This window comes from Vicia villosa, linkage group LG4, assembly GCF_029867415.1.
Source record: "Vicia villosa cultivar HV-30 ecotype Madison, WI linkage group LG4, Vvil1.0, whole genome shotgun sequence".
Taxonomy (NCBI): domain Eukaryota; kingdom Viridiplantae; phylum Streptophyta; class Magnoliopsida; order Fabales; family Fabaceae; genus Vicia; species Vicia villosa.
Window position 1 is genome coordinate 17,571,736 of NC_081183.1, and position 16,916 is coordinate 17,588,651.

The 16,916-nt window shown below is 36.3% G+C and overlaps 1 protein-coding gene across 2 annotated transcripts; it reads left to right on the plus strand.

The window, feature by feature from the left end:
• Positions 1-1,738: 1,738 nt before the first annotated feature.
• Positions 1,739-9,275, plus strand: LOC131594599 (uncharacterized). 2 transcript variants are annotated; one of them, XM_058866773.1, is made up of 7 exons: positions 1,739-1,951; positions 2,027-2,201; positions 2,284-2,404; positions 4,016-4,353; positions 4,472-6,332; positions 7,482-7,732; positions 8,847-9,275. In XM_058866773.1, the coding sequence occupies exons 1-7, from the start codon at positions 1,878-1,880 to the stop codon at positions 8,916-8,918; spliced, it is 2,892 nt and encodes a 963-aa protein (XP_058722756.1). In that variant the 5' UTR covers positions 1,739-1,877; the 3' UTR covers positions 8,919-9,275. The 2 variants fall into 2 exon arrangements, with proteins under 2 accessions (XP_058722756.1, XP_058722757.1); XM_058866774.1 differs by having other exon boundaries at positions 1,741-1,951; positions 4,019-4,353.
• The last annotated feature ends 7,641 nt before the right edge of the window (positions 9,276-16,916 follow it).

The window sequence follows — 16,916 nt, forward strand, 5'->3', positions numbered from 1 at the left end:
CTCTCCAATATTTTCACTTTTATTTTAATTTTTTCGCTCACAATTTTAATAAATTGAATTAACATAATTATTAAAAAAATTATTTTCAAATGTCAAAATGATTCATAATTATTAAAAAAATTATTTTCACATGTCAAAATTTCTACTTTTCTCACGGATCACTATGAACAAAATACATATTTTGTTTTAGTTGACATTATACTTATTTGAGACACAAAATTCTTATTTTCAAATGTCAAAATTTTCTATTTTTCTCACGGGGCACTATCAATAAAATAATCATTTTATTTTAATTAATAATTATCTTTATTTGAGACACAAAATTTTTATTTTCAAATATTCAAATTAAATTTAAATTATTATTATTCATTTTATAATTAAATAACTCATTTCAAATTTAGATGTATATTTAAATAAAATCTATATCGTATTAAATAAATTTGTAACAGGACACGATCAGTTAAATTTACGCACATTTTTTTTTGATAAATATTGCTTTCAATATGCATTTGAATACAAAATTATTTTAACCTATACAAACTCATGAATATCATTAATTTTTTATACAAATTATTTTTTCGCTCACAATTTTAATAAATTGAATTAACATAATTATTAAAAAAAATATTTTCAAATGTCAAAATTATTCATAATTATTAAAAAAATTATTTTCACATGTCAAAATTTCTACTTTTCTCACGGATCACTATGAACAAAATACATATTTTGTTTTAGTTGACATTATACTTATTTGAGACACAAAATTCTTATTTTCAAATGTCAAAATTTTCTATTTTTCTCACGGGGCACTTTCAATTAAATAACCATTTTATTTTAATTAACAATTCTTATTTGTAACGGAACACGATTAGTTAAATTCACACACAAAAAATTTTGATAAAAATTACTTTCAATATGCATTTGAATACAAATTAACTATACAAAATTATTTTAACCTATACAAACTCATGAATATCTAATTTTTTATATAATTATACTTATCATTCAATATTCTAAATATCTAAACAAACTATATATATAATATCAAATAAATGTACCCGTGCGGCAGCACGGGTAGTTTACTAGTAGTGAGTGAAAATAGAAGAAATTTGCATATGTGTAAGATGAAATTATACACTTGTCATATTTTTATTGGAAAATAGTAAGAACCACACCTGAAGAATTATACCTAAATTTTGTCCTAATTTTATTTAGGGAATCTTATATTTAAGAAGGACGTGATATTATTAATTTTTATTCAATTTTTAATTAATTAACATTTTAGTTAATTTTTTTTTACAACATATTAAAGACAAATGGATTAGCGCCTCCTCATATTAATATATAGATATCAATTGAACTGACTTCGTCTATAAAGACGACGTGAATTCAATTGACCTGAATTTTAATCTGTCCCATGTAGACTCCAAACTAATTGACTCGTGCTTTGCATTGCAAAATTTTATTGTTTAAAAGATAAATAATTTAAAAATTAATGAAAAATTATAATTATTTAAACAAATTTCTTAGAAAACATGATTATTTAAAAAAAAATCAGAAACTATGAGCTTATTCACCAGACAAAAATCACAAAAAAATACTCATTATAATATATATTTTTTAATTCAGTATATATTTTTATGCGTTATAAATTCTCTGTATTTTTTGTCTACAGACTTAAAGAACAACAATAAAAATCAACGCAGAAAATAAAAGTTAGAATATACGTTTTCCTTTTATAAAAAAGCTGAAGTTAAAAAAAGAAAAAGAAAAATAGGTAGATCACGCTTACGCAACCCAACACTAGCATCGAAGAAGTAGAGGCAGAAGCATAATCGATAATAAGAGAAAAAAAAACTTAAATTAAAAGCGGAAAGATGAAGCAGGATGGTGTAACCTCTCCAAATCCCAAACCACATTCTCCTCCTCCTCCTCCAGCTCATGCTGCAAGGTTCTTCCCTCTTTCTCTCTCTAGGGTTTCTCTCTCTAGATTTTTTATATTCAATTTTCAATTCTTCATTTTCAGCTCTGCCGGAGCGTCATCTCCGGCATGCGACCCCGCCGGAGAAGGTAGCCGGCGCTACAAATCGAGCGCCGATTCGTATATGGTCAGTGCTTCAAATCCTTCATGTAGACCCTGGGAACGGTGCGATTTGCTTCGCCGCCTTTCTACTTTCAAGCTCGCCGGAAAATTGCCAAAGGTTCGTTAGTGAATTTTGTGTTGTAGGCAATTAGGTTAAGATAATTGGGAGAAATTGTTATGAGGTTTGGTCGATTTTGCAGGTTGCTGGTCCTTTGGCTTGTGCTAAGAGAGGGTGGGTGAATGTTGATGTTAGTAAGATTGGGTGTGAGTTGTGTGGTGCTCAGTTGGATTTTGCGTTGCCCTCAGCTTCCTCTGTTGAAGGTGAGGATATTTACTCTAATGGCTTTTTCTATTCTTGCTGTCTGATTGCTGCTGTGTGATTGCTAGTTCCGCTAGGTTTTGATCCAACTTTGTCAAGTGTATGTGATATAGAGAAGAGGTGATATAGCTTTTTATGCTTGTTTCGTGTTTGGTTTGGCCTATGGGGTAGGGTGGTTTCCTCCATTAGTATTAGCCGAGCTTACCCCAAAACTTATCTCTTCACGGGGACTCAAATTCGACATATTAGCTAAACTGGTTAAGTTTTTGTAATAGCGTGGATAAGCTTAAACTAACGTGTCGGATTTGAGATTTGCCTTAGGAGGTAGTAGGAAGGAATTGAAATGGAAGAATATTGATTCATATAGAGATGGTACAAAGAATTGACTATGAATTCAAATCCCATAATGAAGCAGTGTTGTCGATGGCGGTCCATGGCGGAGAGCCAAAATCCCGCCATATCGGCCGCTTTGCGGCACCGTTATAGCGGATTATGGCGGAAAACCTGCAATAACGGATGAGATTTACCATAGCCCAAAAACCGCCATGTATATCTGCCATAGTGGCCATGGCGCCGCAATTTGATAATACTGTAATGAAGAGGAAGAGGAAAAGGAAAAACCAAAAATATCACTCTACTTTTGATGCTGAAATCAATTTGGTTTATTTTGTACCTTTTCAATAGTTGTAGGAATGGGTCATATTCTGCGAGTCTAGTTTATTTTGTACCTTTTCAATAGTTGTAGGAATGGGTCATATTTAGGGGTGGGAATAGGCTAGGCTAGACTAGGCTTCATAAGGCCTGGGCCTGGCCTACGATAAACTTACAAGGCCTGAGCCTGGCCTATGGCCTACTATAGGCTCGTTTTTTCAGCCTGGCCTGGCCTTTTTAAAAGCCTGGCCTGGCCTGAAAGCCTATTTAAAAGCCTCTTTCTTATTAATGTTTTCAATTAATTCATATTACTTAAAAAGCCTTATAGGTCGCATATATATGATCATTTAGACTGACCTATTTAACTTTTTTTTCTAATATATATGCATATATAGACCAATCTATTTAACACATTTTCTAATATATATGCATATATAGACCAACCTATTTAGACTAATTTTAATATATATGAAAATATAGGCCGGCCTACAAGGCTTTATAGGCTTTTTTAATAGCCTAGGCCTGACCTATTTTATTAAATAGGCTTTTAAAAAAGCCTAAGCCTGGCCTTTTTATCAAATAGGTCTGGCCTGGCCTGGCCTTAAGTAGGCTAGGCTATAGGCCCCTGTAGGCCGGCCTGGCCTATTCCCACCCCTAGTCATATTCTGCGAGTCTAGTTGATTTGATCACATTTCTTTTCTACAACTGGTACTGGGAAGTTTGTTTGACATTAGAATGACAACTGGATTGAATTTATTAGATGTTGCTACATTATGCTTTCCAAGAAGGGTATTTAAATCTGTTGATCTAGTTAGCATTTATTAAAAAATATTTATCATCCTTGGCTCTTTTCGTACAATTTCTTTTCTCATGTTTTGGTTCTGCAGCATAATTCCCCTTATCTTGACTTATATGTTGCTGCTGTCTGTGCCCTGATTGTTTTTTCTCTCACATATTTGGAGAAGCTGATGCTTCCATTGAGGATCTTTCTAAACAGCTTGATAGAGGACACAAAATCAACTGTCCTTGGAGAGGTAATAGCTGTCCAGAAAGCTTGGTACAATTCCCTCCTACTTCACCTTCAGCTCTTATTGGAGGTTTTAAGGACCGGAGTGATGGACTCTTGCAGTTCTACTCTCTTCCCATTGTATCTACGTCTGCAGTTGAGCAGATGCGGATTACACATGGCCCTCAAATTGATAGTTTTATTGCTAAATTGCAAATTCAGACATCTGGAGAATTGGGGTGCAGAGCAGAAACCAGCTTTACTGGAGACCAGGGTCCTCGTTCATACTCATACGTAAGGTTTTCTCATTTACATTATTTATCTTAATTATTTATTCAAGTGTATTTTATTCCAATTTGGTTTTTGTTGTTGTTATTATCTCCATCCTTATATTAACGTACCACTTCAATAGGCTCAAAAGCTTATAAGTCTCTGTGGATGGGAGCCAAGGTGGCTTCCTAATGTGCTTGACTGTGAAGAACAGTCGGCTGAATCTGCTAAAAATGATTACACCTCTGATCCAGCCAAAGGCTCTGCACCAAATCCTGCTTCAAGCAAGAAGGAGTTTTCAACTTCTTCCAGGAAAGATACTGGGGATAATGATGTACTTGGTTCAGAATTTAATTGTGAATCTAGGTCACCTTTGTTAGATTGTAGCTTATGTGGAGCCACAGTTAGAATATGGGATTTCTTAGCTGCCTCCCGCCCAGTTCATTTGACTCCCTGTGGTACTGATACCCCTCAAACAAGCAAGAAAATGGCATCAACACGGGGAATAAGTGCAGCTAGTGGCATCAATGAGTGGGCTGCTGCTGAAGGTGTGGAGAAAGAGAGGACTGGAGACCGTGATGAGGCGACAACATCTCATAAAAGGATATTAGTATCCAATAAAGGTTTGGATTTAAATCATAAAATGGCTAGTGGGCCAGGCCGTTATCTAATCAATGTTACTTCGACCTTAGATCATGTGCAATGTGCTGGTGAAGGAAGCAGTTCAAGGAATAGGCAGCCTTCTAGAAGTGATATTGGTGATCTGGAAGCTTCTTATGAATCACAAGGTCCCAATACACGCAAGCGCAGGTTAGATGATTGTGAAACCAGAGCTGACAGGCCATATCTAAGAGTGCAACAGGTTGATAGTGCCGAAAGAACTGCTGCTAACCATGATAATGATGAAATCAGGGGAAGTCAGCAGTTTTCAGCTGGCCCATCAAAGCGTGCCCGCGATACTAAAACTTTGGAAACACTTCAGTTTTCATCAAGAAATCCTTCTGGTGCTGTACCTAGCTATTCAGTGGATATTCAAACAAAAGCAGAGGAAAACACAGTTAACCAGTTGAACCCTGAAAAGGATCATGTTATCAACATGCCTTCTACTAGAGACTCCACTCATGCTTCTTCTGTTATTGCGATGAATATGGTTTGTCACAGTTCAGATGATGAATCAATGGAAAGTGTTGAAAATTCTCCTGCAGATGTTAATGATGTAAGTTTCCCTTCTGTTGATTTGAATGAAACGTCAGAGTTGAATAGCAGTTATCAAGCACAACAAAGTGCTATTATCCAACCACCTTTAGAAAGAACAGGAGGAGAAACAGGTGTTAGCAGTTCAGATGCTTGTGGGGAAGTTTTGAACACAGAGATATTGACTGCACAAGCTAGGGACGGTCCTAGTTTTGGTATTAGTGGCGGAAGTATTGGCATGGGTGCAAGTCACGAGGCTGAAATCCATGGGACTGATGTCTCAGTTCACCGAGGTGATAGTTTGGGCGATGCTGAGCCAATTGACGAGGTCATTGAAAATCAGGGCCAAGTTAGTGAATTTGCACCAAATCATGGACATATTGGTGATTTTGTGCCAGTGGAAATGAGTCGAGAAGATCCTCAAGGGGATAGTCAAGCTGTGGTATCTCAGTCTACTGCAAGGGCTGATAGTGGCTCAAAAACTATAGCTTCAACCAAGGTCGAGTCTGTTGAAAGTGGTGAAAAAACCAGCTGTAGCATGGGGATGCTAGGCCTTGAAAATGGTGCTCATCCGTCCCTTTCTTGCAATGCTGTTGTATGTTCTGCCTATGAAGTGTCCAAGGAAGAAGTTACTCAGACTAGGAAGGCATCTTATATTGATGATGGGGCTCATCCGTCCATTTCTTGCAATGCTGTTGTATGTTCTGCCTATGAAGTGTCCAAGGAAGAAGTTACTCAGACTGGGAAGGCATCTTATATCGCTGATAGTGAATATCATGAATCAGGCAATTTAGATGCTAATATTTTGGGTACGCCTGCTGATCATTGTTTTTAAAAAAATTGACAGTTCTTTCTTTCTTTCTCAATTTACTTTTGATATGCTCTTCCAGTCTTTCCCCCTCATCCTATCATTCACCCTGATGCTCAATGTGACTAGTTAGTATAATCTGTTGAGTTATGAATAATTTCAGCGAATCTCTCTGCTATCAGTGTGATTATATGGTGCTCAATTAGATTAAATTATTTGGTGATTGAAATATGTAAATGTGAATGACAAGCATGGTTGGTAATATAAAAAGGCCTTATAAAAATGGCTTGATCATTGGAGTGGCGGGAACAGTTTGTAAATCCAGAGGGAAGAAAGGGGAATGTAGCTTGTTGTTTGGATATTGGCAAATATAGAGTTTTTTTTTTTTTTTACTTCTATTTTATCAGTTGTCTAAATTAAATTAGGAGCAGGACAGGAAATGGAAAAAAGGGATGTAAATCCTCTTGTTTGAGTCTTAAAATGAACGTGAAAGGAAGTAAGAGATAATTAAAAAATTTATAGACATTATGCAAACATTTCATAGGTTTTATGAAAAAAGTTATACTTTTTTAAAAGATCAGTAAACATTAATTTTACTATTCTTTTTTGTTTTGATTTATATACCTTGCTCTTGGATGAATTGCTTAGAGAAAGTAAAAGTAGTGCATATGAATGCAAAGAAAACAATAAGGGCAATGTTGCAGATAAAACAATGTTTAAGTAACTTATAATGAGTATATTATACTTATAGATACTTATTATATTGCATACTCATAGCTCAACGGTTCAATAATTATCACGTTCTTATGTCAGATAATATTATCAACTTTACTACTTAAATCAGTTTCATGGTTGTCATGTCAATTGGTAATCAATGACAAGTGGATTAAATTTTAAACAGTTAACCATATTTATGCAAACACAGTCAATCACATAAAAATCTAGAATATTATTCTGAATTCAAGTGCTACTGACGAATTGCACCTTAATCTTCTGCACCCATTATGTAGAAGTTTTCTTTCATGATAAATGTTTCAAGATATGCTGATTAATTTATTTAGTCTAAGAAAATGTGCGCACCATTGTCTGCTACCTTATTCTCACATCTGCTTGCTGTACATTAACTATTTGGTTTGGTTCTAATCTTCAGGGACTCCTTACAGAGACAACAGTAGTGGCCGTGTTGAATTTGATCCAATCAAATTACATAATGACTACTGTCCTTGGGTGAATGGAGATGTTGCGGCTGCCGGCTGTGATAGTCCTTGTTCCACTTCTGATGCGGGTACAACAGCTCTTTGTGGCTGGCAGCTGACTTTGGAAGCCCTAGATTCTTTCCAGTCACTTGGGCATCTTCCAGTGCAAACTCTGGAATCTGAGTCGGCAGCATCCATGTGCAAGGTCTGTTCTGCTTTTCTCAATCTTGTTCTATCCCTGAATAAAAGTTGATACTTTGTTTTCATGTTGACATTTTCTCAGTGTTCCATGTTTCCAAACACTTTTCTTTGAATGGTGATAAAAATGGTTTTACAACAAAACGTGTAACAAATCAGTGTATAGTTAGGAATTATCACATACAATACAACAGATGTAAGATATGAGGAACAACAAAAACGTGTAAACAATGCTGCAACACTTTGAAAATATGAACAAGTTAAATATTCTCTCCGGTCTCATATGAGAAAAAATAACCAACCTCGCACCCCTTAATTGAAGGGTAATATAAAATAACATTTAATATGATAAAAGTAGTTAACATTTACATATATTTATGGCTATCAAACACAACTTTTTTGTTGTTTTATTTGAGACCGAAGAGAATATTTTACAAGGGCTCCTATAAATTTCTGAACTAGTGAAAGACTTAAGTTTATGTGGACTACTGTAACCAAAATGAGCATGAGAACAAAACCCTCGGTGAATATGTAAAAGGTATGTAAGTCAAACTAACTTTCTCATAACTGACACTCATTGGCCAAAGGGAGGTCTCTATGAAGGGGGACATAGGTTTTTAGCTAACCGTGTTGCAAAACCTGAACTAAAGCCCGTCTAGAAAAGGATAGCCATGGATAATCTGTTCCACGTTTTCTCTATCATGCTTGCAATCCCAGTCCAATCCTACTGCTCCATGTTGTCTCTATCGTGCTTGCGATCCCAGTTCAACCCAATTGCTTCACGTTTCATCAGGCTCAATAGGCATTCATAAGGTCTCCATAAGTGTGTTAATTGGCATTTTCTTATGTCACCAACTCACTGTAAATTATCACGTACCTGGTGGTGACACATTTGCAGGACAAGTCTATATAACTATTATTTATTAGTTGGCTTGAAATTCGTTTTTACCTTTCTATGTACGACATAATTTGCATTCTCTTTTCTTCATCTAGTAGAAAGGGCTATCAATGTATCTTAAAGAAAACCAATGATTATGAGACTTGCAGTTTAATGTTGCATCATATTAGATTATATTTCTGTTGGATGTGAATATTCTTGCTGCTCAACATGTTTCTTGCAGGGTGACTGGTTTACTTCCAGCCAGACATTGTTACCGCGCAACTCCTATGTAAGAAACCGGGGGAGAAACTAAGACCTTCAGAAAGTTGTCACAAATTTAAATTCAATCGAGCTGTCCTGCAGAATGAGTATTATTCCTTCATCCCAATTATGGTCGTCGTTTGATGGAAAAGTCAGTCCAATCTTGTTCTTTTTTCAAGTCCTTGTTGTTGCTGTAATATTTTTGGTTACACTATTGGATTTTGGTTTTTCTTGGGGTTGAAATTTGGATTTTGGTTTGGTATGTATTAATTTAATAAAAGTAGCACTGGGTCAAAAGCCTTTTGACATGTAGAAATTGATATTGTATGATAGAAAATTATAGAGTGGTGAAGTAACTTCATAATTGCAATTTCAATATAGTCTTGCCAGAAAGGGCTATTGAGTTTAATTTTGGAGCCTGATGCCTTTAACTTAAAGTAGCAGAAGTCTTCAGGATTAAGAGTATTTTGATTTTTTATGATATACTCTGTCATTCAAGATATATTGAGTTAATTTGAATCTTTCCTCGACTTACTACTATAATTAGAGTATCATCTTCAATGAATATTTTTTAATTACTAAAGCATGATGAATAAGTGGAGAAGTGTGTAGATAAGGGTGATATATGCTCAATAGCTCAAGAATCTAGTATTTATTTAAGGGTATATTTGAATCATTAATCTCAAAAGAAAATGGAGATTTGTTTAATTTTCTCTAATAAAATTGTAGAGCTTTCCATCCACGGTTTTGTCAACATTAACCCCTTCCATTTTCTTCATTCTTCACTGTAATCACTACCTCATTCTTTGTTGTGGCCATTACCAACATTAACCCCTTCCATTTTCTTCGTTCTTCACTGTAATCACTACCTCATTCTTTGTTGTAGCCATTACCTCACTAATGTGCTCGATACTTCTTACTAAAAATTTATATGATAACTTGGTCAAAGTCAATGTTTAGCCCTACTAAAAATTTATAATCATAGATTATATCTTGCTCAATACACTTATCTTTTAAACACTTGACTTTTATAACTCTATAATGTCTATCAATTAGATTCGCGGCCTATCCGATTGGAGGTGGATATTTTAATTAATAATATAATTATGTTAGTTGTTATTTTATTTTGAATGTTTAGTTGAATTGGGCTTTTCATTTGGGTCTTTTAGTTTAGTATCATTATGAGTACTATATATGTAGTCTTTTGAGACTTTGAGGAGAATCAATCAAATGAAATGAAGTCTTTTATTCCTTTTATTTTATTAAGTCATTTTAGTGTTCTTCCCATTTTCTAGTAGAAACCCTAGTTTATAGCTTTGATAGGAATTGCTTCCTATCAATTGGTGATTTCATTCTTGCACTCAATCTCTCCTATGGAGTATTCCAACTTCACACCCCCATTTCACCAATGGAGCATTTCTCCAACCTATCCCACAAACCCCTCTCTTACATCTCATATGAATCCCTCATTTCCATCTTTCCCATGAGAAATTTGTACACATTATTCTAACACTCATGCTTGATCATCACCAAATTTGTATCTAAATAATAGGTATTCACCACATATTCATTATTCATATCCCTCTTATTCCTCTTATTCAACAACCCATCATTCATACTAGTACAACAATTATTACCAACAACTACAACCAACAAACGCCTCCATAATTAACCATAAATATCAAAGCCACTCTAGTATTAGAAGAGTTTGTGAGAAGCATTTGCAAGTCTCTCATCCTTGTATTAAGAAAAGATTAAAAAAACCACAAAACTCAGATACAGTCGTTGCATCATCGAAATCAAGTCGGAGTTGCATCCAACTCATCTTCCCAAAAAATGCCGCCACACCCTCAGCGTCGGCCACTGCAAAGTCCTTCCGTTTTCTACAATAGGAAATAAAAAGAAAGATGACGCAGATCCATCTACAAAGGCTAAAGCAAGTAGTAAGGATGTTTCTAAGAGAGAAAAACTTTGTGTATCTGCCATGTTTGCAAGTATTGTTAACGTTAATGTCCTAGTTTGTAGGAGTTATTTTCTAGGGTGTAGGAGTTATTTTATGTGTTGTTAATAAGTTGCATAGTCTTTAGGAAGTCCTATTTTTTAGGCTAGTGCAGATTGTTCTCTAATTCTGTCATGTAAGGCTTTTAAATAGCCAACTTCTCAAATGAAATAAACAAGCTTTTCAGTTTATCATTTGGCATCAGAGCTCAACGATTAGGGCCTGATAAAAAGTTTCAGCAAAGAGTGAAACACTGTGTGAGAGTAGAGATGGCTGAGAGTAGCAGTACCAACGAAAAGTTCGTGCAACCGGCAATTCCACGATTCGATGGGTACTATGAGCACTGGGAAAAACTGATGGAGAATTTCCTTCGTGCAAAGGAATATTGGACCCTAATTGAGAAGGGACTCGACACAGTTCCAGAAGGCACTCAAGTGGCAGAAGCACAAATGAAGGTGATAGAGGAGCAACGGTCGAAAGATATGAAGATAAAGAATTATCTCTATCAAGCAATTGATAGAGAAATCTTGGAGACCATACTCAATGATGATACTTCCAAGCAGATTTGGGATTCTATGAAACAAAAGTTCAAGGGTTCCACGAGGGTGAAGAGGGCTCAATTGCAAACATTGAAGTCTAAGTTTGAAATACTCAAAATGAAGGAGGGAGAGACTGTTAATTCCTATTTTGGGCGAACTCTTTCCATTGCCAAACAGATGAAAGCGTGTGGAGAAACCGTACAAGAAAGGGATATTACAGGGAAGATTCTCAGATCCCTTGTACCAAAATTTAACTATGTCGTTTGCTCCATTGAAGAATCCAACAACGTCGACACTCTTACCGTTGATGAACTTCAAAGTAGCTTGTTGATCCATGAGCAGAGAATGAAGAATGTTGACGGAGAAGAACAAGTATTGCTGAAGGTGACTTATGAAGGGAGATCTAACAGAGGGAGAGGCAGAGGAAGAGGAAAAATTAGAGGAGGTCGAGGAAGAGGGAGAACATATCTAAACAAAGCTAATGTTGAATGTTACCGATGTCACAATTTTGGCCACTTCCAATATGAATGCCCTACATTAGGAAAGCATTCAAATTACGCAGAGTTAGACGAGAAGGAGGAGATGTTGCTGATGGCCTATGTCGATGAAATTGGAGCAAAGCGAGAAGACACCTGGTTCTTGGATTTCGGCTGTAGTAACCACATGTGTGGTAACCAAGCTCTATTCTATGAGTTTGGAAGTGTCTCTCAACAAATTGTGAAGCTGGGAAACGATACTAGAATGCAAGTTTCTGGCAAAGGAAGCATCAAAATGGAGGTTGATAATGCTAGTTTCACTGTCGGTGATGTATTTTGTGTTCCTGAACTAAAAAATAATCTTCTAAGCATTGGGCAGCTCCAGGAAAGAGGTCTTTCCATCCTTATAGAAGCTGGAATGTGCAAAATCTTTCATCCACAGAGAGGTTTGATCATTCAAACCAAAATGACGGCAAACCGGATGTTCATCTTGGTAGCCAAGATGCTATCAATGTCCCTCCAACCAAAACAGGAAGTATGTTTCAATGCAGCAAGTGAGGACCTCACACAACTCTGGCACTGCAGATTGGGACATATCAGCAACACAAATCTCCAAATCTTGCAGAGTAAGAAAATGGTGCAAGGTTTGCCTCATTTGACAATCTCAAATGAAGTTTGTGTAGACTGTTTGAAAGGAAAGCAACACTGGGAGCCCATTCCAAAAAGAAGCACATGGAGAGCAACACAAAGGTTAGAACTTATTCATGCTGATTTATGAGGTCCAATTTCACCTATTTCTAATAGTGAAAGAAAATATGTGCTATGCTTAATTGATGATTATAGCCGTAAATTTTGGTCGTATATTTTGCATGCAAAGTCAGATACATTTGTTGTATTCAAAACATTTAAGACATTTGTTGAGAAAGAAACTGGTCTTTCTATCAAATGCCTACGAACATATCGAGGGGGGAGTTCACCTCTATTGAGTTCAACGATTTCTGTAAAGACAATGGAATTAAAAGACAATTGACGACGGCGTACACTCCTTAACAAAACGGAGTCGCTGAAAGGAAAAATCGTACAGTGATGAACTGTGTAAGAAGCATGTTGTGTGAAAAAGGTATTCCAAAACCTTTTTGGCCTGAAGCAGTGAAATGGGCAGTTTATGTTCTCAATCGATGCCCCACTGTAGCCTTCAAAGATACAACCCCAGAAGAAGTTTGGAGTGGAGCAAAGCCATCCGTTGAACATCTCAGGGTCTTTGGGTGTGTGTGCCACATACATGTACCAGATGCAAAAAGAACGAAGTTGGAAAGCAAAAGTATAAGTGGCATTCTGTTGGGAATTAGCGATGAATCAAAAGGATATAAAGTATATGATCCCGTGTCAAAGAAGGTAGTAATTAGCAGGGATGTTGTGTTTGAAGAGAAGAAAAAATGGGATTGGGATAAGAGCTATAAGCAGCAGATACTTGATGAGCTTGAATGGGGAGAAAGTGAAGATAAAATAACTGTAGAAGAGGAAATAGATGGGGACTTGGAGGCTGCACATCCAAATTTCCATGATAATGCTGCTGTTTTTGAAGATGAAATTGAGACAAGTGATGCAACAACACATCCGTCAATTTTCAGCACTTCCTCACACTCCGATAGAGAAGTACGAAACAGGAGGCCACCTACCTGGATGAATGATTATGTGAGTGGAGAAGGTTTTTCAGATAATGAAATTAATTTTGTTGTAGGTACAAATTCAGACCCTGATAATTTTGAAGAAGCTATGAAAAGTGAACATTGGAAGAAAGCTATGGAGGTTGAAATCAAGAGCATAGAAAAGAACAATACATGCTTCCTCACTGATTTACCAAAAGGCGCAAAGCAGATTGGAGTAAAGTGGGTTTTCAAAACAAAGCTGAATGAACACGGTGAAGTGGAGAAATTTAAAGCCCGATTGGTCGCCAAAGGGTATGTGCAGCGATATGGAATTGATTATGTTGAAGTCTTCACACCAGTGGCTCGAATGGACACTATCAGAATTATTCTTGCACTGGTTGCTCAAAAGGAATGGAAGGTTTATCAACTTGACGTCAAATCTGCAGTTTTACACGGGGAGTTAATGGAGGATGTCTATGAAGAGCAGCCCCTTGGTTTTGTAAAGAAAGATGAACCTCATAAAGTGTACAAGCTTAGAAAATCTCTTTATAGACTCAAACAAGCTCCTCGAGCTTGGTTTAGTCGCATCGAATCATATTTCTTAAGGGAGGGATTTGAGAAGTGCTCCAGCGAGCAGACTCTGTTCGTTAAAACTAGCATCCAAGGTAAACTTTTGATTATGAGTTTATATGTTGATGATTTAATATATTGTGGGAATGATGAATCAATGATGGGGGAATTTAAGAAGTCAATGATGAAGGAATTCAATATGTCGGATTTAGGAAAGATGAGGTATTTCCTTGGTATTGAGGTGCAACAATTGGAAAATGGAATCTTCATTAGTCAAAAGAAGTATGCATGTGATGTACTTAAAAGATTTCAAATGGAAGAATGCAATGTTGTTTTAAATCCTATAGTTCATGGTTTCAAAATTTCAAAAGATGAGAATGGAGTTATGGTTGAAAGCACTTTCTACAAGCAGCTAGTTAGAAGCTTGATCTACTTAACATCAACCCGTCCAGATTTGATGTAAGCTGTGAGCTTAATTAGTAGGTACATGTCTCAACCTACAGAACTTCATCTTAATGCTGCAAAAAGGGTGCTAAGGTACGTGAAGGGAACTACCAGCTTTGGCATTTTATATCAGAAAGGAGCAAGTAGCATGTTGACTGTCTACAGCGACAGCGATTACGCAGGATGTTTGGAGGATAGAAAGAGCACTTCGGGATATGCTTTCATGATCAGTTCAGGAGCAGTAGCTTGGTCATCTAGAAAGCAACCAATTGTGACACTGTCAAGATGGAGACTGAATACGTAGCAGCGGCGGCATGTGCTTGTCAAGCGATGTGGATGAAAATGGTTCTTAAAAGACTTGGCTGTGATAATGATGAATGCACAACCATTTTTTGTGATAATAGTTCAACAATAAAATTATCCAAAAATCCGGTTATGCACAAAAGGAGTAAACATATTGCAGTTCGATTCCATTTTCTAAGAGATTTATGCAAGGAAGGAGCAACTTGTTTAGTTCATTGTGGCTCACAGGATCAAGTTGCTCATATTCTAACAAAGCTTCTCAAGTTGGAACAGTTTCAGAAACTTAGAGATTTACTTGGAGTATGTGAAGTAAACTAAGTAATCTACTTAGTTTAAGGGAGAATTTGTTAACGTTAATGTCCTAGTTTGTAGGAGTTATTTTCTAGGGTGTAGGAGTTATTTTATGTGTTGTTAATAAGTTGCCTAGTCTTTAGGAAGTCCTATTTTTTAGGCTATTGCAAATTGTTCTCTAATTCTGTTATGTAAGGCTTTTAAATAGCCAACTTCTCAAATGAAATAAACAAGCTTTTTAGTTTATCAAGTATCAAGGAAAAAGATGATAAACCTAAAAAAGCTTTTTCGTCGAATAAGCCGAAATCAAAACTTGCTCCAAAAGCTTCTACATACACTGATGGTATTGATTTTCCTCCTATGATGAAGAATCTGAAGAGGAGTTAGAGCAAAAACATAGACCTGATGTGAAACCACTTGAGGTGTCTATTGCTGAAAAGAAGTCGAAAAGCGTGAAAAGAAAGATATTTTAGCTGGCCATCAGGCTGAACAAGAAAGGAAATAAGCTCTTAGGGGTGATCATGATACTTTCACTATTGTCATTGGAAGTCGGGCTTTGGTGCTTGATGGAGATGATGGTGCTGAATCGATTCATTCACGGTCGTCTCCACTGCCAGAGCCACCTAATTCAATCACGATATCAGTCTCGCTGCTGCCACTTGATCCTACTCAGCATCTGTTTGATGAAATGCAGGAACGAGACGCTGCCAGATTCTTTGCCACATATGTGTTACAGATCATCTCCATGACCCACGATCCAGAACCACTTGCGACATAGGAAATTGAGTTTATGAATAGCCCACACAAGTCAGGAGGAATTGTTCTCATAGCACATTGAGTCAAGACAAAAAAAATGATATTGTTGTTTTCTCAATTGGACTTGTTCCTCATAGCACATTATTTTCTCAATTACATGCTAATAACAATTTTACCTTCTCATTTGGCTAGGATTCCATGTTTTATGTGACACCTGCTTGAAATTTGCATCCTGGTTCACTATGGTTCACTACACTAGCAGGTTTTTTATTATGACTGAGATTGGTTATTTGAAGCTCACTGGTTCCCTTACATGGATGATACTCCTCTATTGTCTTGGACATGCAAGAAAAGTAGCTTATAACAATTTCAGCGGTGAAATTTCTTCTTGTTTCTACAAGCTCTCTTGTTAGGATACACCATCTTTGGAACAAAACAGGTTCACCGGTTCTGTCCCTGACCTTAATGTTCCTCCTTTACATGTATGCAAATTATCGTCTAACAATTTAACCGGGCCGATTTTGTCGAGGTTTTTGGGTTTAGATATAAGTGCTTTTTCAGGAAATGAGCTTTGTGGGAGTCCCCTTCAAATACATTGTCCTTAAAATAATGACAAAAATAAGAAAAATGGGTTATCTGGTGGAGCTATTGATGGTATTGTAATTGGATGTATTTTTGGTTTTGTGTTGATTCTGGTTCTTTTCGTGTTCTTGTGTAGAAAAAGATAAAAAATTGATTTTGATAATGTAGCACATGCCAAGAATGCTTATAAATACCCAAATTGCATAGTTACAAAATCCTTTTCTCAGAAGAGTGTAGTAGCGAGGAGCCATGACGGACGACCATCTCTTCAACAACATCACTCTCGGCGGCACTTATACAGGGAAGATAAAAATATATTATGGAGAAATTTTATGGAGGAGACAAGATGGTAGTAAATCTATTGAAGTTGATGAAGCTGACTTAATGAGCATGACATGGACAAAGATTCCAAAGAGTAATCAACGAGCATGACATGGACAA

Coding starts and splice junctions, on each gene's coding strand:
- LOC131594599 (XM_058866773.1), top strand. CDS start 1,878: ATGAAGCAGGATGGTGTAACCTCTCCAAATCCCAAACCACATTCTCCT. Junction 1,952..2,026: donor CCTCCAGCTCATGCTGCAAG/GTTCTTCCCTCT, acceptor CTTCATTTTCAG/CTCTGCCGGAGCGTCATCTC. Junction 2,405..4,015: donor CTCAGCTTCCTCTGTTGAAG/GTGAGGATATTT, acceptor ACATATTTGGAG/AAGCTGATGCTTCCATTGAG.